The sequence below is a fragment of the Chanos chanos genome, chromosome 4 (assembly GCF_902362185.1).
Source record: "Chanos chanos chromosome 4, fChaCha1.1, whole genome shotgun sequence".
NCBI classification, from domain to species: Eukaryota; Metazoa; Chordata; class Actinopteri; order Gonorynchiformes; family Chanidae; genus Chanos; species Chanos chanos.
The window spans coordinates 21811380-21836651 of record NC_044498.1 but is presented as its reverse complement, the minus strand read 5'-3'; the positions used below and the strand labels follow the sequence as shown (position 1 = coordinate 21836651).

General features: G+C 40.6%; 1 protein-coding gene across 1 annotated transcript in view; it reads right to left on the bottom strand.

The window, feature by feature from the left end:
• Window positions 1-10573: 10573 nt before the first annotated feature.
• Window positions 10574-25272, bottom strand: part of kif26aa (kinesin family member 26Aa) — a 79840-nt gene continuing 65141 nt past the window's right edge. The window contains exons 7-15 of the mRNA XM_030772180.1: window positions 24488-24581; window positions 22914-23176; window positions 21979-22162; window positions 20610-20769; window positions 19819-19981; window positions 15838-18925; window positions 14869-15062; window positions 12245-12395; window positions 10574-10755 (exon numbers count right to left, since the gene is read on the bottom strand). Coding sequence (XP_030628040.1) covers window positions 10574-10755; window positions 12245-12395; window positions 14869-15062; window positions 15838-18925; window positions 19819-19981; window positions 20610-20769; window positions 21979-22162; window positions 22914-23176; window positions 24488-24581 — 4479 coding nt within the window. The remainder of the gene's footprint in view (window positions 10756-12244; window positions 12396-14868; window positions 15063-15837; window positions 18926-19818; window positions 19982-20609; window positions 20770-21978; window positions 22163-22913; window positions 23177-24487; window positions 24582-25272) is intronic.

Below are 25272 nucleotides of genomic sequence, written 5' to 3'. Positions count from 1 at the left end.
TCTGTGTCTACCCAGGCATGTTTATTTCTTTGAGACCCCAGTGGGCTTCAACTTGAGAGCACATTACATTTATTTATTTATTTATTTCCAATACCAAAGACATTACCTCAGTAAATGGTCTGGAACAGAAAAAGACTTAACATGAGGATCACCCACTGATTCAGAGTGCCAACTCAAAGCCCAGCATCACATAACTGAACAGGCAAAGAAGAAAAAGACTTTTTGCATATTTTGCTTCATTATCCAGTTTACAAAAAACACAACAGTAGAAATGAGACACTGAACCATTCTCAGAATCCAGTATGATCTAATGCGTACTAGTTTAGTTTTTCAGAATCCAGTATGATCTAATGAGTACTTGTTTAGTTTTTCAGAATCCAGTATGACCTAATGAGTACTTGTTTAGTTTTTCAGGGTCCAGTATGATTTAATGAGTACTTGTTTAGTTTTTGTGCAGTTTTTTGCCTTAGGACCAAACACCCACAATAACCAGATTTCCACCAGCAGGCCACTTAAAGATGTGTACATGTATTCAGAACCGAGCTTCTGCTTTGATGAAAAAATGCAAAGGTGATGAGCTCTTACCTTTTCACTGTTATTTCAATATCTTAATCTGAACCTACATTGAGCCATTTCAGGGATGTAAGCCCATGCGCCATGCACAGATGATTACCTGAATGCAGCCAAAGTCAAGGCCACCAAAGAAATTGTCAGACAGGGTAGTTTGGCTCATTGTTACTCTTTTTTTAGCCATTTTGTAAAATGGCGATAAAACCCCAGACAGATTTCCTGATTTATTTCTCTTACTGTTCGTTCTCGTAAAAAAAGAAAAGCAAGCTGACCTGTGAGTTCTGAGTAACATGTCATAAATTTGTTGAAAGGTTAAAATGGAATGCTGAAAAAATCTTGTAGTCCTGGGGTTAAGGAACTCCTACTCTGACTGGATGATTTTGATCAGTCAGATTGGTTGTCAAGGGCAGACACCTTGTCTCTACAGCCTGGTCCACATTAGTCCTCCAATAGGTTTTACCTTTTTGTAAAGCACTGGTAAAACTCATGTTGTGCCTCCAATATGTGACAATATTCCACAAAGCAATCATACATGTAGAGACTTGCAGAGAAGCACATGATGCATTTTCTATGGCTGAATCTGAATTTTAAGGCCAACCTGAAAGAACTGTCAGTAATATCAATCCAACATTTATTTCTCCTTCTTCATGCAGGTAGGGATCTGTGCAAAGCTGCAGTCAAAGTTCAAACCTGCATGAGGTCAGTTACCAGATGCAAAAGCAACATGGTTAATAAACCACGGGCAGTCCCTCTCAGTCCAGGGTTAAAGACAGGCACAATCCTGTCTCCTTATTCCTCACCACTTAAATTTGAACAACTTAAAATGGACCAGTTAGAGAACAAGACAATCAAAGGCAGCTAGCAGCCAATGTTCAGAAAAAGAGATCGAGAAGCTCTCAGATTTCTTCCTGCTTAGAAAATGCTACAAAAACAGCCCTATCTGCAACCCCAATGTTCAATGAATCTAATTAATACTGACTATTAAGACTCAAATCACAAGAGCAATCAAAAGATTGTCAGACTGTAAACGCATCATAATAACCCAACACCTCATTTGAATCCAAGCCTGAATAACAATTACAGCAAAATTTAATTAAATAGATATTCCCACCCAATCGCACAAAAAGGTGCCATAAATAAAGGCATATGATTTTACAATGGCAGTGTGTTCGTTTTTTATGTTTGGAAGATCCTTCTTTATTTTTTATGATCGGAGCTCTTTAATGAAATGGGCACTGTGCCCAATTGTTTTCTGAGTGCTGTGTTTTACGATTATGTGATTTATGCGGAAAAGGTGGCACATTAATGACGTGGGCGAGATTCAAACAGCATCCATATTCATTACTGACAATGTTTGGATAGAAATGGATGAGGTTAGGAGCAGGTTAGAAAAGACACCCCACTATTTTGTATCAGACTACTCCTTCTTCAAACACGGCAAAAGACTGGCATGTAAAGCATTCACAGAGGTCCACGGACTCCTGTCTTGGGCACTTTAAATGGGCTAGCCGACAGTACTGAGGAGCTAAAACTCAGTCTTCAAATCTGAAATGATATTGTCAACTTTATCTATGCCTGCATAGGTTTTCAAAGATTTAGATATTTCACACTTAAATATTAAGGGAACTTTGAAGGGTAGTTTATTAAGAAAGAAATTTTCAAGTCATTTCCAAAAGACAGGCAGAGGAAAAAACTTATTAACTGACTCAGAGGATGCTATACACACACACACACACACACACACACACACACATATATATATATATATATATCAGAGCGATGCATTTACAAATGCTCTGATGATTCATGCGTTTCAAAACAGCAAAGTTGTGGTCAATTTTTGTGATTTATTAATTAAGATGCATTTTCTTTCGTGTCAGTCAGGTGACAAATATCAATTAAGGGAGTGTCTGTAAATGGTCCACCTATGTTTGAGAGGATGCAGAGTAAACTGCCTGAGGCTCTCTGAGGAGAGGCTAATGGACTCTGAAATGAGTCAATAAAACCTATTTCATCTAGGTTACTCAGGTATAGCAAACACTGAAAAGAATGAAGGATAGTTTATAGAAACAAGGGAGATGCCTCTTTTGTGGATGTCATTGAACCTTGGAAAAAAATTCACAGAGAGATACAAAACAAAGAAAAATTGTGTCAATATAATTGTCATTAGCAGTTATTTGAAACTGTACCTCAAGACAAGATCAGTCTCACTGATCTTGTTAGGAGTGAGAGACCCCACTGATAATTCTATGTTGAGTTACAGACCTTCCACTTAGAGGGTGATGATCAAAATTAGTCAGACAGTTAATCTGATTTTGAAACTCTGCAGTGGCACAGATGTTGTGTTCACAAGATAACTATGTAAAGAGAATCCAAAATTAACCCCAAATTACATGAGAAATAATAAACACACAGTCTAGTATTAAATAGTTTAACAGCTTCCTAACTCTGATGTATATCTTGCATTAGGCATCATTTTAAGCAGAACAGTCAATGTTGCACTAACATGAGGACTCATTTTGCCTTAAATAGTGTAATCTTGGGATGAGCTGCTACACCTAGACAAGATTAGGATGGGATGTTGCACTGGTGCATGTTCGTCTTCCTAACCTCCTTAATTGGCTCTCTGCCACTCCTTTTATTATTCTGCCTCTTTTTAATGGGCAGACCTGTCTGATGTTGCTGTAGGCTTGTTTGTGCTCTCAGAGGAATGACAGAAAAATAGTTCCTTGCAGTCACTTGGCCATGTGGCATCCACATAAGTCCCAGTTGTTGTTGTTGCTTTTGTTGTTTTAAATTGTCTTGTTTTTAATGACTGCATATCCTAAGTGACTGCTATTTGAATGGAGTACAATTTGATTTGAAAATATATAAATAATATTTTGTGATTAGTTATTCACTCATCCAAAATGTTGTGTTCTGCTCAGTTTTCTATATTATGAATTTAGATCTTTTGTCAACCTTGAAGAATAAAAATGCCATGAGCTATTTTCAGGACAAGCGAACATATTGTCTGCTCTCATGATAACGAAACACAGGGACTGCTGGTTACTATTCACACTGAGTGGTAGGATGCTCTCCAGAAACCTGACATCTTAGCTTGAGATGAGAGTCATGTGGAACACTTCTAACGCACCTGATTCCTCAAATGGCTTCATTCACCCTCAATCCTCACTGTGACAGTAAATGAATATGGATGAGGACATGCAGGCATACGCTCCTCGAAATGAATGCAAACGAGCCTCACCAAAAAATCGGAGAGTACGAGGCCTGGATACTGGAGATCACCACGGCAACTGTTACCATGACGCAGTGTTTGACTGGCAGCCACTGCCTCTGATGGGATTAACTCGGGAGGCGTGACAGGCGGCACATTGCTCCTTTTCGACAAGCGGCAATTAACCCCGTCACTGTCGACCTCGTCCACTTCACCATACAAAAGAAGAAGAGCAGGGACCCGTCACTGGTGCATGCCAATCATAAAGGTAATCTCCTACAGTCACAATATAGGCAGAGAGCATTTGGACTGTCACTCCTATTTATCCATCTTGTTTGCCCCAAATGATTGCTGATTACACAGTTCCCTGCTTTTGTTACTCTGTCAAAAAGTCAGGGCAGACTTAATCAATTTTGGAAGAGCCAGGGTATTAAGCTGGACAGAAAGAGAGTTTGAGGGGAGTCAGGGAAGGAAAAACAGAGGACACTGGATGTCTTTGGTATATGGAATGTAGATAGCTTTGTTTTGTTTTTTTAAATAAGTTAATGAAGCATAAGTGCTGAAACACTGAGTCAAAATCTGATTTTAATTCTCTTTATCCGGCCATATATGTGGCAAGAATTATACGAATCCAAATGCTCTCTTAGTAAATGGGGTTACTGTTTCACCTATTGAACATGAACTGAACAAGCCTTCTGAAAAAAGAAAAGTAAGGCTGTAAAGAGTAACAGAATAATCATACACAAAGCAGTTATAAGGGCTGGTTAACAGCTATGATTAACGACTTTAATTAATCACAGGCTCCATAACCTAATTAAAATTAAAAATGCTCATAAAATAGTGAAAGCACTGAGTGGGCAGGAAGTTCATTGGGAATGTTTTTGTGATGAATGCAACATTAAACCAGTAAAAAGTAACAACTGGGGCTGTTTATAAATGCTGGAGCTGGGAAGGCAATCATGTTCCAGGGGAGTGTTACTTTTCCCTCTAATACCATGCAAACATTGCTTAATCAACAATTCATGGCCTGGCTTTGGAATATTAGATTGTGTGTTAGATTAGGACTGGAAGAAAAAAGAAAGAGCTCAACCCACCTTGAGGATTCTTTCTTGAAAATGTTAGTTTGAACTGAATGTGAAGGTGAAGGAATCCAAAACCCTTCACCTTATCCTGTGGGTATTTTACTCCCTAGTGATAATCATCTCTTACATTTTGCTGATGTCATAATTAGAATACAAAGTGTAAGCTACATGCTAAACAAATAAATATGTATAAATTAATGTAATTGCTTTATATCTTTTTTGCTATGTACAGAATATATGTCTACACCAAAAAACTAATCTACATGCACATACTATACAATTACACATAGCTAACATGAGCTAATCATTTTTAAACAATCCTCTTCCAGAGAGTGCCTGTACCATAATTGCAACCATCTACATAGACCTGTTGTATCACAGCATGCAGCTTCAGAAACAGAATGAAAATCTCAATGAAGTCAATATAATATACTTTATTCTGTAGTTTACATATCAAAACTAGCCCAAAGCTTTATTATATATATATATATATATATATATATATACACATACATATTAATCTCATTTAAGGCATTTTTTTACGAGACAATTTATCTTAATGGCCACACACCCCAACTGTCCCTTTACTTTGAAGAAATTGTTTAAAGATTGCTAAAAAAAAACAAAAAAAAAAAAAACAAGGCACAAAGCCTGGAATCAAAGGATAGTGCACAAATAAGTTACATTTATCTGTCCTGTATTTTTTGAAATGCAACCTCTCCATATGAAATACACAGTATTTACACTGACATATGTTCTGTGAGATGTTAAACCAAGTCCAATATAACTTAAAGACTCTTCTTGAGGATTCCAAATAGTAGTCAAGATAAATTTCATTACTATTGTGTTCCTTTATTTTACACAATAATACAAACTGTATTGTTGTATATCTGTGTCATATATTTTATCAGGTACCTGGAATGAAAAATATCTGACTTTTCCTTTGTGTTGTCCGTGGTGGTAAAGATGCAGCACAAAAGGGAAAAAAGCTTCACATGGAAGTTGTGGAGCTGAAACCATTCCCTCTTTCAACCTGCCTGCTGCCTAGCCCCATTTCTGTTATGGGATGAAAATGACAGCATGAGAGAGAGAGAGAGAGAGAGAGAGAGAGAGAGAGAGAGAGCTTTGCAAATGAAACAAGTGGTATTGAGATCCAGCAGACAGATTGGTCATTTGACAGATGTGTCAGTGATGTTCCCCGTGTGCACCATTTCATATGTAGTGGTTGCACTGGGAACAGGACATATTAAAATTCAATCTAAACAATAATGGACAACTGGATAACAGTGTAAGAGGAATTCCATCCCAACATACTTTCCGTTTCATTCTACACTCCAAAAGCTACAAGCTTTAACAAACTGATCTATGAGAATCACTTCGTCTGACCGGAATCAAACAAAGAAAGAGGTTGAATGAGAATAAGCAAGTGTTTATGTCATTGACATTTCACATAATAACTGTCTTGTCACCTGCATGAAACATATTGTTAGGGTGCTTGTGAAGTACATTGAGTTAGACCGTAGAACAGAGTAATCAGCCAATGGTAACACACACTATTAAGTAGTGTTTTATGAGATGAAGGCTTTCAACAAAAGCTCAGAAGCAATGTCCTATATTGCAAGGCTATGGAGCTACAGCACTACATCTTTCAGTCCATATCTTGGCACATAGTTTGAGATTTGAACTAGAAACCTCTCATTCCAAGATAATAGCACAACATTAGTCTTAAATCAAGGAGGTGAGCAATCATATCAAATTACACTTCCACACTTTTAGCAGTCAGTGTCAAACGCTGATACCTTTTCATATGCTTCACAAATCTTAGCCAATATTCTAATAAAAAAAAAATGTGAGACACATTTATATAAGAGTCATTTTTGTTTTACCGGCATACACCTAGCAGCTCTAAGGGCTCACTGACCTTGTCAGCACACGGAAGAAGCTGTGACGGGAACCAAATGTAACCTCGCTTTAGGATGCAACTTTACAGGAGAGAGAATATTTTACATTAAAGAATGAATGTCTTCAAGAGGACTAATTAAGCAAGCTCTTTTTTTATTTGGTGGGCCATCTGCCGAAGGGGAGACCAGGTGGAATGAGACCCCAGTCAAACGAGTCATAAAATGGAGGTTCCCCTGTAGCTCCATAAAACTCTTTAGACCCCTGTTTGAGGCTAATGACATTTTTTAATAGTGGCATGGTTAGAGAGTCTAATGAAATCCCTTTAAACTAGACTAATATCTTTTACGAACCTGTAAACCTGGAGGAGATCTATCCAAGGTGTAATTAAATTCTTAAATTTGTTTTGGCTTTCAACATCTGTGTGTTCCTTGCCTTTGCGGTCCAGCATTGTAGAAAGTATCCAGCAGTGGCCGATTGGCTTAATGTAGCACATGACACTAGAATGAACATCTCATGCCAAGCTGGAATGATCAATGAGCACTGGACCTTAAAATACACATCTGTTCATTTTTTTGTTGTTTGTTTCTTCGTGCAATGAGTCTTCATTACTAGCTCAGCTATCAGTTGCATCCTAACTGTTCCTCTTTAGAGTAATCCCTCTGTGTTAGATGTTCTATAGTTAGAAACACAGCATAATTATAAAACTGTCTTCATGAGATATCTAAGATAATACTGAGGGCCTACTTTTAGGCTGAGTATCAAAAGTATCATTAGTAATAGATTACTATGCAATGTGACACATGTATAATATCATATTGTTAGTGCATTGAAGAAGCAGTTTTATTTTGGAGATCTTGTTCATTGTCATGAAATTCAGACACGGTAAACTAGGCTAAAGTTTAGATAAATGATCACAGGTTTGCTAGCACCAAAAAGAAAAAAAATCACTTTGGCGGATATGGCATTAAATTAAGAGTGGTATCTATTACTGTAATCAGTTTGTGGATTGACTGAAAATTGATGCAGTAAACTACAGTTCAAGAGCAGTTTTCAATAAATGCTTTTTGGTTTTAGAAAAGAAATTTTAGTTAATTTCCTGATTTGTTAAAAAGTTAGGAAGTTAACCACAAATTGGGTAAAATGAGCTTTCACTGGTCAATAAAGGCCAGATAAATCTAGAAGGGTGACTGGGGCTGTTCGAGGAGCAGTATTGTTGTATTAAAGATTGAAATTGGAGGAGACCCAAACAAAAGTTATTTATTTAAAATAGGACAGGATGAAATGTGGTGGTGTTGAAGTAGCCATTAATTAAACAGCGGTGAAAAACACTTTAGGCTAAAACACCACAGTGAAAATCCATGCATTGTTTCTGCAGCTTGATTGGTTAAGTTCTGACACCACTGGAAATGAATCTGGATGCCAAGGTAACCAGGGGCTATTAGAGACCCTAGAAATGCCTATATCAACCAGTAGTATATCAAACCTAGCATTTCTTTATGTACAAAAACAAAGTCCTCAAAATGCAGAGAACCCACTGATTCATGGGATGACAGTTTGAATAACACAGAAAATGTGAAATCACAATGAGCTACAAAGCAGATATATTTATTCACAATTATGAACCAATGCAATTTAGACACTGTACAAGTTTGTAAAAATGATTAGAAAACTGTACAATACAAAGACAATACGCTGAAAAGATTGTTTTGTATTTTTTAAGTGACAAAAGACTTTAAAATGTTTGGCAAATATGTTTCATGGACATAACCCAAAACAAAACAAAATACAACAAACAAACCAAAAAAGAGAAACAGACAGCATTATAAAATAAAAGTACATTAATTTTACAAAGATACTGATACAGATCTCATGCAGCAACTTCAAAAAGGGCCTGAGTGTGTCTAATTTATATAAACTTAGTTCAAAAAATAAACAAGCAAACAAACGAAAAAGAAAGAAAGATTTGAAATGTCAGGTTATCAAAACACGCATAACATGTCAAAGGAACGGTGTCTTGTTTTCAAGATGGAAAATCATTCATGTTAAAAAACTTTACACTTGACCAAAAAATGCCATCCATTCGCATAATCATTTACACAGTCAATGTGTTTGTTAAGCCTGTTGTACTTTAGTTACTGTTCTGAACATCAGCTGATTTGCTGCTGTAGTATCAAGAATTCTGTCATTTTATACTGTCTGCTTGGCCAAAGACCAAGGAATTGTTCAAGGAATTTTTTTTTTTAATTAATTTTGGGGACTCTTTGAGATAGGAGCAGCAAGTGGGAAAATGGTTAAGAAGTCTTAAAATGTAATGTATGCAGGTCTGTAGCCAATCATTCCCATTAATCACAAGCAATACAGGTCATTCTGCATAGACAGCAAAAAATATTAAGATGGCGGTTAACAGTTATCACGGACTGGAGAGCTAGCTAAACTCTAAAGTCTGGAAAGGTCAAAGAATAAAATGCATAGCATGGTAACTAGTTCCCGACATGACTCTTTCGCTGGACAAATCGTTGTGTTAACAGACAGAATACTGGAATTCAACTGAAGGACTAATCAATGACTCTAACAGTCCTTGTCTTGAAGGGTGACACAAACATTTAACATGTAACATTCATGAAAGTTGTGAGTCAGTGACACAATCAGTGATTGATGATAAATGAACACACCCACCAGCCATGCTGTTCACTGACCTAGTTATTAGTTTTCTATTGACCAAAACTTTAAGAGAGAGTGATGGCCTTCTGTACTCCAGACATACAGCAAGTGTTGCTTGCAGATGTCTTCTCTTGTAAAAATGATCACAGACATATGCAGACACACACCAGCACCCAGTCATGTGCACACAGACACACACACACACACACACACCTGTGTCCTGAGAGGTGTTTGAGACAGTCTCTGATTTATGACCTGTCATGAGTCACACAACTCAAATGAACAAGGAACTCTGGGTATCCATGGAGACCACCACACTCACTGTCAGCCAATCACAGCTCTGAGGGATGTCTATAACTAAAAGAGATGGATAACCACTAAGACGGTACCACCAAGACCGCGGCATTTCCATCCTCTTGATGACTCTCGCAGCATACTGAGTAAATCAAACCAATATCATTCTGTTTTTTCATGAAGTTTTGATTACACTACAGGCTGAACAGGAATATGACCAATATTAAAACAGTCTAATGGATATAAGAAAGGCAAAGGATTGAGGATTTTGGAAAAACAAATATCTTATTGCTCTTTTTTTTGCTCCATTTTTATCTTTATTCCCTAAAATGTTATTTTTACATATGCTGAGATCATATAAATAAATGATACAATGCAATACAAAACAAAATATTTCTCTTTTGCGTGTTATTCTCAAAAGCAACATGATAAGAGGGTTTACTCAGGTAAGCTGGTTTCAATCCTAGCACCAATCAGCAAAGAAGTGTAATTCCTCTGGGATTACTCAGATCAAGGCACATCCTGGTGACATCAGTGAACACATGGAGTCTCTCTCTCTCTCTCTCTCTCTCTCTCTCTCTGTCTCTCTCTCTCTGTCTTTCTTTACTACCTGTTCAAATTCTCTTGTTTGCTGAAAACTGAACAGTCCAGGGCTCCATTCCTCAAAATGCTATTTTCCCCACAAAGCAGAAAAAAAAAAAAAACAGACAAAAAAAACCTCTCCTTTTGGAGACTCATAGGAGAGCATGTTTGGTCTTAGATGGAAAAAAAGAAAGACATCAGTCACTCTTATCATCTCATTGTCCATCTTTTCTTCTTCTGTTGTCTGTTCTACACTTGCTCTTCCTCACACCTCTACTTCCTGTTGTCCTCCCTGTGCCTCTCTGGTGGGCACTATTATGTCAAAGCATGTCTCCATCATCACACGAGACTTGCATAGGTTGACGCAGAATTCCAGCTCACCAGTGGCTTGGGCCAGAGCCTCAAGGTAGTCCTGTGACTCCTTGTCCAGATCTGGATCCACCTCAACTGAAGACAACAGCAAAAATCAAGAATTTAAACTGAGCATCCATCACAAAGGCATCATAAAATTGACTCTTGGTGGAGACTTGAATGTGATACATAATATTATTCAGTTGTAAAATATGATATTTTAATATGCTTTCTCAAAATGAAAGCAGCAAGAAAATGCTAGCTGATATTAAATGAAATGCAAGCATTGAAAAGCATAGTTAGCTGAAAGCAAGAAACAGATAAACAAGAATTAGACACGGTATTATCTGCACTGCCCACATTACTGCTTTAGAGCCATTGTTCTTTTGATGTTAGAACTGCAGACCTATCAGGCAGCAAGACTGACTGCGATATAAGAACACCCCCCCGCCCCCAAAACGGAATGCCGGTGCAAGTGCACTGAGGTGACATAGGGTGCGAGAGAGTTCTCTGTTGCATCCACAGCTAATTTTCGCACGGATGGTGAGGAGTGGGTGATTTATAAAGCATGACGCCCTCAATCATGGCTTTACTCATGACAGCAGTGACAGATGAATAGTAAACATTTCCAGGCCAGAAGGGGGGGGGGGTTGGAAGATACCCTATTGATTCAAGAGCATACACACACACACACATCCACACACACACGCTTTCTGTGAGGGCAGTCATCTCAACAAGGGAGTTTCAGCCTTATATCAAAGAAGGAAGCAGGAGTTTCTTTCCCTCAGTGATCTCTCAGCAGTTTATGGATTTGTTAATATATCTTCTTTTTTTGGATAAATTGCTTTGAATATACACGTGAAAAGGACATACATTTGTGAAGCCCTTTTGTCCATGTTTTAAAATGTTAAATGTGTGAGAGCAAGACAACCTGTAGGTCTTGTACAGGTATTTGTGCATCTGTGACCAAAATGGCAAATGTGCAGTGTGTGTGTGTGTGTGTGTGCTGGTGTATATGGTGTTTATATATAAATATGCTGGTCACATTGCTTCTCTTGTTATAATTTTCTCTCAATCCCCAAGCAGGACGTCCATACTCTCAAACTAAAGTTGCAGCTATATCATGAACCATGTTCTTTTATAAAGCAGACTCTAAGTAGTTTTGATAACAATATCTGCAAAATAAGCCAAAGCAAGAAGAAAATGAATCCCAAAATTATTTAACTCACGATAATTATTTGATTCAGTATTCTGATATTAGGGGCTGAGATACTTGGGAACTGGTCATATTACATTACTGGACCAAGAAATTGGGAAGGTATTCCAACTATATTTGAGGCTGAGACACTCGGCTACTCAGATTACACCGATCTGTTCAGATGGAAACTATAACAGCTCCTTTATTTGTATAACCTACTATTACTATACATTGTGTTTGTGGCATCAGACGCAGACTGATTAAAACACACTTGAGGAAGAGCCTGAACTCCAAACGCAGTAAGACCTATGCCATATTATATGTAACAACTCAGTAATGATTTGTTATGTTATGGTATCGTTAATGATTTGGCTAGCACAAACTCACATTCACCCATCCACTTGCTGGGGTCCAACATCAGACGAGTCTTGGCATCTTCCAGTTCCCTCTTCAACCTCTCATGCTTAGCCCTCAGCTCCCTGATTCGCTGCTGCCTTTTCTCCAGCATCCTGAGACGGGCGTTAAAGTACTGTAGACCCTGCACAGCAACAACAGGTGAATGTGAGGGGGGTGAGAGAGACAGAGAGAGAGAGCGAGAGAGAGAGAGAGAAAGAAACAAGCGAGAGAAACAGAAAGGTAAGTGATCCGTAGGAGTGTTTCCTTATGTGCAGGCAGACATCCAGATGGAGACCGAAGCACCTGTTTCACACGATGTGGCCACAGGCGTCGATTTATAAGGTTTTGGAAGAGGGAGGGGGTGCTTAGGCTAAATAGAATCAACATCCTCTGACCTGTTTCTCTGAGACTTAATCCAGCTCACTGGCTAGATTAATTAGAGCAAGGCCTAAACTGAAAATCAAATTAGCATCCATGCTAAGCTTTCACGTTTGGGAATCTCACGTAAAGAATGTTTGTTGCTGTTGTGGATTAAGGAGAACCGACATGCCCACGAGGGAAAGGCTATTGAAAGGTAGAATAACAGAGCTGATTATCCCGCTGTCCCTCAATCTTAAAGCATTTCCCTCACTATCAGAGGGCTATTACACTTAGATTGGTTCAGTTTTATTTAACATCTCAATATACTGAATGGAAGATTTTTCCCTATCACAATATGTGTCAGTCTCAGAGTAATACATGACCTGCTTTTGGTCTAATGATGTTAGGACATTCAGTAACTCAGCAGCTACAGTACATCTGCTCAGATAACAAATCTTTAAATGTTGATACCACAGTAACTCCTTACAATTAACCTACCTTTTCAACATCCTGAAAAGGCTGATGAGGAGGGAGAAAGAAGGACAGAGAAATGTATAAATATCTGCTAATGCCAAAAAATAGACACACAGAACTGAGGACTCTGATTCCATTTTCTCAAAGATGCTCACGAAGATTAATTAAATACTAAGTCAAAGAGATAAACAAACACACACACACACACACACACACACAAACATTCACACATGCACAGAGGGAAAGAGAGAGAGAGAGAGAGAGAGAGAGAGAGAGAGGGGGAGAGAGAGATCACTTAATTTTTTTGTGCTTGAGCTGCCATGCTCTCAAAGACGAATTGAAGATCATCTTTTCTTAATTGAAAATAAATCAAAGTGCCATTCGACCGAGTTAATGCCTTCCCTGCTTGTCTTCTCCACACGATTGGCCAAGGCGAGCAGCTTGGACTCGTGGGAACAGTTAATGACCCATGGACACACACTTTGGAGAGCAAGCCATAAAGCAGGAACCTCCAATATCTGGGCCACCCTTCATTCATCAATGATTTTCTCCTCCCCCTCTCTCTCTCTCTCTCTCTCTCTCTCTCTCTCTCTCCCCCTTTCACTCTCATCTCTCTGTCCCAATGCCAGAAATGCCAGACTCAGAAATATTTCCAGTGATAACTTCTTGTGATAAGCTGAATCACAAAAAGTACTCTTGGTCTCTCCAGAGAAGCTGGCAACTTTCTAGGGTCATGTTAATATGCATGCGCTCGACTGTCACCTAAGCTCTTTATAGCTCTGCATAGGCCATTAGGAGACATGCTTACAAGAAATACATATTTAACATATCTTAACAAATCAATCCTGTGCCAACACTTGATAACACAGCTCCCATTCATTGTGTGCTTTCTTGTATTACTAGTTTCAAATAACACAGAGTGGGTTAAAAAATGTAAAGGAAAATTTTATAACAAGAATGCCTATGCAGCCCATTCAGATGTCTGTTCAGAAAGGACAAAGGGGGAGGGGCCACACACTGAACAGTAGAACAGGGTGTGTTATTCAGACACTTTTTAGGACTTGTGGTAGGACTAACCACATTACTACCATGAGTGGTCAGAATCCACCGGCAAAGCAGATATTGATATTGCAATCTCATGGATTTTAGCCTACCACACTGATATACGTTCACCCCAAACTGGCTTCTTCCAGGTAATGTTTTCATTTTTCTATTGCTGTAGCATACATTATTTATTTGGCCATTTTTGCTGCATTTCCTACTGAAGCTTTGCCCTTTGTAGAGCAACTCTACTGCCAATGTGTTTGTGCTATCATTTCATTCTCCTTATTCAATGGACTAATCAAAGCACAAGTCTCAGCTGGAGACACTGCCAGTGTAATGCATTCCACAGGCTTGAAATGCTTTGGAATAACCATAAAAAAAGAATAGAAGCACAAGCATATGACCTGAGCAAACATATGATAAAACAAAAAAAGATGGGTGAGGAAGTCAATCAGGCAATTCAAATCAGATATTTCTCTTCAAAACCTTTCAAAGGCAAGCTGGAAGATTAAACACATCCTCAGGCAAGCAGGACATGTAGTACAACAGTGATACAAAAGCCCAGGTTTAAGAGGAGAGTGTATGCATGCAGAAAAGAACAATAAAAACAAATCAACGGCATCAGAACTATATACATCAAAAGCATGCTTATTAACCCTCAGTACTCATTGTCTCACTCTGATGAGGACCGTGTTCAAAAGAGAAGATGAAAATGCCTTGATCAAATGGAAGATTACCTCTGGGCCAGCACTCTCCTTGCGCTTCTGCAGTCGCTCCATGTCATCTATCTCGTACACCTTGATCTCAAAAGGCTCCTTCAAGGTACTGCCCAGTGGAGGCAAGTCCACCCATTGGCCTGTGGCACCAGCCTTTCTGCTCAGTGAGGATGTGTCGGGCAAGGGCGTCGGGATCAGACGTCTCCGCTGCAGGCCTGGTGAAGGTCAAACAGGGTAAGTCTGTTCATGTCACTGAGGAAGCATACAGGAATATCCCAGTTTGCATGCATGTTAGTTAATATGGATGAGTAGGAGAGCTGTCACGGTAGTCTGAAAGGTACAAGAGGACTATTGAAAATAGCAGGAACCGTCAGAACACATCTGATTATATATGCATTAGGGGCAAGAAAGTATTTTCTGCCTTAACATGGGGTATGAATTACGGAGGCTGGGCACATAAATATGAATGAATGGATTGCCAGACAACTGCCACAGAGAGACTGTTTCTCATTTGTCATTCCACTTCACATTATCAATATACAGTATTGTAAAGTGTCATACACATAGATCTGTGATAAGGATTTGAACAGAAAAAGTCTACAAGCAATACAAGAAAATATTTTAATGTCATAGAAATAAGATTTCTCTTTTCTCCTGTTTAACCATGCATGGAAATGCTAAAGGAAGTTTAAAAGGGCAAAAAATCCCTTTGGATCAGTGGTTGGGAAGAGATGAAATACTGGAGGAATGACAAATTTAATCAAGAGGTCTTTACAAAAGTACATGTGAGGCAACCAGAGAAGTAATTTCTTCAGTCTTGACAAAGCAACAGTTCAACACACGCTACCAGTTCTGAAACATCTCAAGGATACATGCATTTTGATGAGTACTGTAAAGAAAACCTCTCCTTTACAGTTTCTGTAGAACTGCTTAACAGTAATGACATTTATCATATGTTTAACAGTGGTTTAGCAGTAAAAAAAAAATTACCATTGGATCTCTTCTTAGGAGACTTTGAGGCCTTTGCTCGGCTGGATGTGGACACTCCGCTCTCACTCATGGAGTCATGGGTTGATGAGGCACTGCCTGTTGTTTCACTATCGCGGATCATACTCTCATAGCCGCTGCTGCCACCACTGTGGTAGAAGAGTGCAGTGCGGCCCATTGCAGGTGGCAGCTCTCCACTGAGAATACTGCTGTTGTCACTACCATGGCCACTGCTGTAGCGTTGTGGCCTCCGAGGCGCTGTAATCTTACTGTAAGGTGAGGGTATCAAAGCAGGGGTGGGAGCTTCGCTGGGGGTTAAGCCACTATCACTAGCACTTTCCACCTGGTCACCAGATCCCCTGAGGTGTTTTTTGGGGCTGCTAGATGCCAATTCACTCACTCGGCTGTTAGCCGCACGGACAGCTTGCTTTGTGCCCATGATAGTACCTCTTCCAGGCTTGCCATTAGAGCCTGTTATAGAACGAGCTTGAGTCTTTCCAGTTGGGGGCAGGCCAGCATTGCGTGCAGCTGAGGCGGTGAGAGTTTTAGTGGAACTAAGCTTTGAGCCATTAGTAGACACAGTCTTCGCTTTGCTGCCATTAGAAACACTTGCCCTGGGACTGATACCAGCTTTGATCTGCCCAAGTCTGCTAGCTCCAGTGGTGGAAGTTGACAGAGGAGATGTACCAGTAGGTGCAGAAATAGAGCTGGGTACCCCCAGCCTTGGCACTGTCCTGTTAAACTTGCCAGTGCTGCTAAAGGTGCTTCCACTGTTCTCTCTGGAGGTTCCAGGTCTAGATCCAACAGAGGTGAGGCTGTCACATCTTTCCAGGGATATGAGACTGCCAAAGTACCTTCCTGTATCACCCTTGGCTCCTCGTGCCCTGAGGCTGGATGATGTCTTCAGACTGTGTGTCTTGAGTCCAACAGATTCTCCTTTGAACCGAACATCAAAGTCCTCTTCAGAGACTGAGATTTTGGGTAACAAAGATTTGGTTGCATCACTGCCTGACTTTAAGGCACTGGGTGACAACACCGTCCGTGTCCTCTGATCCAGGCTGGACTTGCGGAGGGGAGGGGCAGGAGGAGAGATGCTTCCAGATTTGGGGAGCATGCTGCTCTTTTGGCCATTTGTTCTCTTTCCTAAAGAAGAGAACCTCAGACTGCCACTTGTTTGTGTCAAATCATGACCCCATTTGGACTCTGATGAGCTCTGGGGCACAGAGACCATACCAAGTGTGGTGGCTCCTCTTCTTAGAAGGGGCATTCTGCTAAGGCCCTCGCTTTTTTTAACACTGGACTTCTCACAGCCATCGACCACCCTTTGAGATGAAGAGGATACCTGCATTTTTGGAGGTCTAGGGACACTATTACTATTTCCATCTGGTTTTCTAGAAGGAGTGCCACTAGAACCATTTCTTTGTGGCTTACTCATAGAGATTGTCTCAGCCACTCTTGAGTCTAACTGACTATCTGTGCGTATCCATTGTCCATCCGCCCTACCTTCTTGTTTCTGTAGTTCCCGACTGCAGCTACTACTTGATGTAACTGATGAGGTAGGCTTGGTTTTCCTGGGAAGAGTGGAGTGAGCAACATGAGAAATCTGTGCAGATTGTGATGAGTGATGTACATTGACTCTTGTTGCTTTTGAGCCTCGAAGAGATGCTTTGGTAGTCTCAGGCGATGGTGGGCACTTAAGTTTGCTTGAGGTTGTAGTGTCATTGTCCAAATCTGAAAAACATATATCGGTAAGGGAGCTCTTGGCACCTTGCTGTGAGAAGGATGCCATGCGTGCAATACCAGGTGAATCCAAGAGCGAGGTATTTTCAGGTTCTATAACAGTGACCTTCGGAGAAAGGCCTCTGGCAGAATGAGCACTATCACTTTCCGGTGTGACCACATTTGACTTGCTGGGCCAGGAGCCAAGGGAGGACTGTTCATTGCTTTGGCCTGCTGACAGGTCTTCTTGTGATTTTGTGATGAGTGTAGAGCTCAGCTGGGACCCACACATTTTAGATGTATAAGCATCATATTCATCATTGATACTGCTGATAATACTAACTGGACGGGAGCCAGAGGCCAGAGCCTGCAAAGAGTAATCACTATTTAAGCTGATGATGCTGGAGGGTCGCCCATTGTCTGGCACAAGACCAGCAGGAAGCTCCTCTACTATGGTGAATACCAGCTCATCCTCTCCATTCAGCTCAACAGGTTGTTGCAGGGTGACTGTAGTCCTTAAAACATCTCTATTCAGACACCTGCCTCTAAGGGCTGCACGGAGATGGCTCACCTCCATGGAACTTCTGCTCATGTGACCGGCCCTGTCGAGAATGGGAGAGTTGCCCTGTTGCCCCTGTCGTCGAGTTTGCTGACTCATTCCAACAGGAGGTGTTCTGGTTGCAGAGTCACCAACTATGACAGGACTGGGGGACTTAGCTGTCCTCTGCAAGAAAGAGGATGCACTGGGCTTTGGTAAAGACCCTTTGCCAGGATACACCTTCTCTCGGACTACAGGCTCAGAGTCATGCAATGCAGTCCTACTAGAATCCAAGGCTCCTCCCTCTGGGGACAATTTAGAAGGCTCCATATGTGAAGTCCTTTGGAGAGAAGATTTAGCTGACTTTGCAGAGGTGGTCCCCTCTGCAGCTTTTGCAACCCCACTAGAAGTCTTTGGGGCTGTCTGAGACCCCTTGCATTCCCCTGCAAAATCTGAAGTGCCCTCACTTCCGTCAATGCATTCGAGACGCTCTTGTAATTCTGCAAATGTGTTGCACTTAAAATGGTCTCCATCTGACACTGGACCTTCCTTAACACGCTTTTTGTTCAGCGAGGGGATAATGGGAACGAAAGCTGGTGGGCCCTCATTGTCACTAAGCTCTCGGTCAGAGATGGGGGCTCCTCCGGGCCCTACGTAGATCACTGTGTCACAGGAGTGTTCACTACTGGAGGAGTAGTCTGGGTCACTAGACAGCAGTAGAGGATGGTCTGGGTCCAGAGCAACAGTCCTAGGGTGAAAGGGTCTTAAGTGAGCCGGCCTGCGAATTCTCCCCTCCTCACAGGAGCTCTCTCCTCCAGAAGAACTGGATGCATACTGCAAACAAGAGACCAGATAGATCAGTATCGGGACCTATCCAGGCAATGTGTAGATGATATTAAGAGGACAATCAATTCGCAAACAATTCAGTTTCTTTGAAATTACATATCAATATCGCCAAAGGTTAAAAGTGCACGTGAAAGGCAGGACTGAAATTAGTGTCCAAGCTAAGCATTGCTTGCAAGTTATATACCCAAATGACTTCCTGCAATCTATAAAATATTAATACAAGCTGTCAATCCCCCTATTTATGTTGAAAATATGCCTCTGTAATCTAAACGCATACATTAAAATCCCCCTTAGGGTGGAGCATTGATTACTTGGCATAAAGCAATGAGAAAATCTCTTCCTAAATTATCACCATAGCAGCAGTTCCTCGACAAAGACACAGATTAATTTAATAGATCTGCATAATGTTAACTGAGAGGCCTTTATTCTCAAAGAGGAACAGCACATCATTTAACTGATGTTTCAGCCTCTCGAAGAACAGTGGAAACTTCAAATGAATATATAAACAATATATATAAAATTAGATAAAATAAAATAAAATTAATTAAAACAATTAAAATAATTATTATGTTGCTTTGTCATGGCAACTACAAATAATGTAAAAACATTATTTTTGTTATTTCAATTCGATATTTTATTCATACAACAGGGTTAATGACGAAATAACAAGTGTGTTGCTCTGGTTGTGGTGATACAGTGCATGTAAAGCTGCTAAGGAAATGTATATAGGTAACATATTTATATAGAACACAGGACTGGGAAAGCAGATACTGAATGTAAGCCATGTTCTTCAAAAACACACAAACATATAGTTATGCACATATGCAAACGTACACACACCCCCCCACACACACACATATCATGCAAATGCTGGCGGATACCTTGGATTTTTTCTTCCTCATGCGGTGAATACGGGAGGCGAGCTGCACAGTTGTGAGAGACTCAGCGTAATTGGCTGGTGAGTCGGAGATGTGGGCTATCATGGTGGTTCTGCAGTTGATGTTGCCCAGCGATTCCCTCAGCAGCATGGTTAGCTTGCTGTCCCTGAATTATACATCAAAACATCCACTCGTTAGCCAAAAAGCAAGCAAGCCAAGCCAAGCTCAGCCAAGCCAAGCCAACTCTGCAGCCTTGCGAAGACCTCCCTAAGATTATAGTAATCATTTTTTACAGTGTAGTAAGAATATTGGCCATTGATAGTCACACGGTGACCTCTAAGAGAAGAAAACATTTCATTCTTATTGTTATCCCCCATTCAATTATTTACCTTTTACACTGCCAAAAAATGTATATTCCCAGTGAGAAGGATATGATTTGCTGGAGTCACATGACAATTTTTTTTTATGTTTGTTTGCTCCTATCCATCACCCCTTTATCCCTGTTCTCTTGCTTGTTTCCCAACCCTTTCCTCCTCTCTTTCTTCCAGCCTCTCTCTGATGCAAAGTCCTATCAGTAACATTCATTCAACTCATCCTCCCACAGCTTGCCATCTCCTTCCTCCATGTGAGTTAATTGGCCTCATTGATCTATCCGAGGGTGGTGAGAAAACCATGCACACAGATGAAGATTAGTAAACAACCAATCAGCTGAGCACAGATACAGTATAGCCTCTCACTGAGAAATCCCTGCTTGGATCCATAGAGGATTCACTGGGTTCCTTTAGCAGATATACCTGTAGGGCACATGCTTGGCTCCGTTCGCCAAAGCCAGGATGACGTTGCCCAGGGCACCCAAGGACAAACACTGGCCTCCCCCTCCATCTCGTGTCTTCCTGAGATCAGTCTCACAACTGCCCAGGTCCAGGAGGTGTAGGCGGCTGCGACCTCCAGACACTGAACGACAGACACAATATAAACTGTGTTTAGCGTGACTGCTGGATTTTCTCCATCTCTCTATGTGCTGTTTCATCATACTGTAGACACCGATAGCAACGCTATTCACATGCATAGACGTTTAACATAAGTTTTGTTCAATGTAAAATAGCACTTTTAGAATTGGATGCATTACCATAGCAGTTAGGACACAATACACCACACTTTTATCTGGGGGAGATGTTTAGAGTGGCCAAACTACTGAGAATTACAGAAACTGTTGTTAAAATTCTAACTATCCTAATTCTTGGCAAACCATCAAGAACACAGAATGCTCCACTGGATCACGGCCAATGTAGGTCATGAGCTCCGCACTCTCTCAAAATCATTTAGGGAGAGAGATGATGCACTCATTTTTATACTACAGAGGAGAATCATTAACCTTAAGTCAGCAAAGCTAGGCGGCTCCAGAATGGTAACTCTCGATGGAACAGGAATGCAAAGTAGCCTCACTTGGATTTATAAACAGTCCAGAGGAGATGACTGGAAGCTCATTAGATATTGAAATGTATTCTGGCAGAGATCAGCATCCCCTAAGCCCCACACTGCAGTGACAGGAGCAAAATACTAATGACCATGCTAACGTAGAGACATTCAGCTGACAGGTAAGTTACGCCCACTAATGAAATGTGCAAGTCCTCCTTGTTGGTACTCCTGTACAGCCTTTATCACCGGCAGCAAGTGAAGCTAATTAATATATACGGACTTGGAGGAAGAGATAATGGACATTTTACAATTGTGCTACCTTGGTGGCTGTCTTGTTTTAATGCTAATGATGTATGGGCAGTATGACCTGAGCCAAGATGAAAGAGCCCATGCTTATTTTAGTTGTGTAGATCAGTGTGTTTACTTTGAGCTCTGATAAAAATGAAAGGCTTATATCTCCTGCTTTCATCCAATCTGTGCACCTTAGACTGAACATTCAGACACGACGCTGTTGTGGATGTGGATGTCTGACCTGAAATTATAAAATGTGATGTGTTCAAAATGTAATGATTGCAAAGTTTAAAAACAACCATAATTCATATTAACAAGCTGTAAATTGTGTTTGCCCTTCTACAATTTACAAATAAAACATTCAAACTCTGTCTTTTACATGCTCTCATTCTCTCATTCTTCTGTTTACCAAACACACACACACACACACACAGAGCACAGCAGAGATCTCACTTCCTCCTTTGCTGGTTTTCTCCATGCGGTACTGGTAGACATGCAGAGTAAAGAGCACATGAGAATTGCGTCTCTCCTCTTCTCCACAGTCTGCACGACAGGTACTACGAGCTGCCAGTGCCGCATCCAAGTAGAAAGCTGCTCGCTCTGCACAGGATGCACGCAATTCAGTCTGGTTCTGGAGCTGATGAGAAAAAGACAAGATAACAAAGAGAAAACTACAGTTAACGAAAAGAGAAATGGTGATGAACTGAAAAAAGGATGGTGAGAGTGTCAGACTAGGAAGAGATATACAGGGAGAGAAATATAGAGGGCGAGGGTGAAATTAAAGGAGAGAGAAGGACTGAAAAAAGACTTCAGGAAGTCTATCAAGATATATTTTAGAAATTGGACTAAAAGACCATTGTTCCCTGATCTGCGCAGGTTCTTGAAGTTGATGAAAGTGTACAGAAGTGAAAAGGGGAGAAGGGAAGAAACAACAAGGAACTGTCAGAATAGGAGGAAGGAAGAGGAGGAATACCTTTGATTAGCAAGGACTAGAGGAATTGTGCGGAAAGCTTGATGTGCCATAACATATCCACTTTTTTTTTGTTTTGACTCTGGGCATACTCAGTACAAGCCAAACATTGTGAAAAAACGGGTTTTCGTTTGCTGATTATTACAGAAGCCTTCAAATACAGCCCTAAAGAATCACTCTTCATCCAAGTTTTTCTGGCAAAGTCATATTCAATTTCACTTTTGTATGTCTAATTACAACTGTACTCTCATTAAATCAATTATATTCAGTTGTCTCATTTAAAGCTGATGTAGAGCAAACGCACACTTATAAATTAGCATGGCTAGAATGAGTTGCTCTCTCTCTCTCTCTCTCTCTGTCTCTCTCTACTTCTCTATCACAGTGTCATTAGCTGTTGCAGGGTGTTTTAGAGAACTACCTGGGATCCAGATATGGGGTCCTCACGCAGAAACACTCCAGGAGACTCACTGTCCTGCGAGGTGCCTGAGGACATGTGAGCCAGCAGGTCCCTCAAAGCCTCATCTCGGCCACAAATCTCCACAGCAGACACACGGACTGAGAAACGAGAACCTGTTTTCTCCTTACGCTCATCAATGAGCTTGAAGAGCCACGAGATGGCACAGGGAGCCACGCCCAGGTTCTGAGAGGAGTTGTCACTGCCAATCATGGTGTATGTTTTGCCTGCAGAACATCAGGTCAGGTCAGAGCTAGTGTAACAGATGTGAAAACTAAAGGTGTTGTGTTGTATCGGCAAGAGGAATATCAAATCAGATTCTTTCAAAGCGATTTGGGTTCTTTTTTTAAACTAGTGCATCAAGAATCATTGACTAATTCAACAATCTAACATAACATGAAGCATAAATAGTACAATAATTGTACAATAATTGAATTCTGTATTAGATGTGACACATTAGTGATTACATGATAATTATATCATAATGTCCTCAGAACAATTTTTACATTAGTGTTGATTTATGTTAATTCTCTAGAGCAGAGATTCTGTGTCCAGTCAGTAATTTGTATTTTCTACTGATAATTGATCCAGATTATATTTTTTCACTAAATATTAACAGTGTAATACCAATCTGTATCTATCTCCACGCTTAGTCAGGCGAATTGTAAATTTGGCCTAATAACAAATTTTGTAATTTATTACTTACAGCTTAATATATTGTGATTTAATAATTCAAGTAATGACATGATCATACACAGTACAGCACAAATTATACAGCACTGGAAATAGAATTGGAATCACAGTTAAGTGGTGAATATTAACACAACAATTAGCTAGAGAAAAGATGAGACATTGCGCCATTGCAATAAAGATGAACGGCTAAGGTAACTACAGGGGAGAGGAAATGCACAGCAGGAGACAGAAAGACCCTCACAGTAAGGGGCAGAACAAATAGAAAAATGCGAGAAACTACATTCTTTTCAGTCAGAGGGGTGAAAAAAAATCAACGCCTTTACATGTAAACCATGCTGCCATTGCTAATTTCACAGCTCTGTAAACCACACAAGCCCTAGCCAGCAGTGTTCCTGAGCTCCTCCTATTAAAACAGCCCCCCCCTCCCCCGCCCCCCCCCCCCAAAACCCGCATGGATGGAAGGGTTTCAAGCGGCTTCTAAAATAAGGGGATTCTTCTTCAGCACACCCTCTCAAAGGCACTCAGCTATTGTGCGCTACTATGCTTCCAAATGAAAATAAATTCAGAAAAATGCATTATCTTTCTGAAGAGAGCTGAACACAAAGGAGTTAATTAAAAGAGGGGAAACCAGTTCAGACTGGCAATAAGTTCGCTGGGTGGGGGATGCTGACTGGAAATGAAGCAAATAACAGGCCATTATTAGTTTCTCCAGGATCTTGCTGTCTATATGAGGCACTTTGTCATGACAGTTAATGTGGATTATTAGCATTAAGAGACAAACATGGGGTATGTTACTTTGAGGCCTCACTGTACAATAGAGGGTAGTAGAAAATTAAGTTGCTGACCAAGGTTGGCGTGGCCAAAGCAGAAGATACAGCCATCAGCACCATTCACAACAGACTGGATGACTTCTGCCACCGTCCCTGAGCAGACTTCTGCCTGTGGAAACAAAGAGGAGAAAGTTCACCCATGGGTAAAATCACAGCACAGGATACATTAATCAAACAGGCTCAAAATGGTTACATACACACACACACACACACTATTTTCATATATATATAGAGAGAGAGAGGGAGAGAGAGAGAGAGAGGGAGAGAGAGGGAGAGAGAGAGAGAGAGAGAGAGAGGGGGAGAGACAGACAGACAGACAGACAGACAGACAGAAAGAGAGAGAGAAAGAGAGAGAGAAAGTAGAGGGAGTTTATCATAAACATTCTAAGGAGTTTGGTGGCTGAGCTGTCTTGAGACTCAGAGTTCTCTTTGTGAAGGTGGCCAATTCAAACTCAACAGCAGAATACTGTCTGCAGTATCTCCTGCTTTTTCTATGTCACATTCTCTCACTCCATCACATCCATTGGAATGCAGATCTTCCTTACATAACAACTTTCCAGCCATGCTCTCAAAACTTGTGACAGATCAACCAGATCCATCTCGGCTTTTACCTTAAGGGAAGAGTGCTTTCAGAGGGAATAGCATCTGCGTAAGGCTCGTTGATGAAGTTTTCAAACTCGGGGAACTTGCCGTAGGTATGTTCAGTGTTTAAACGTGTGTAGGAGTGTGAGGATGCTTTGACAGGGTTATGGCAAGAGCTTCCTCTGATGTTCCTTTCTTCAAAGCTCCCATTCCTTTTG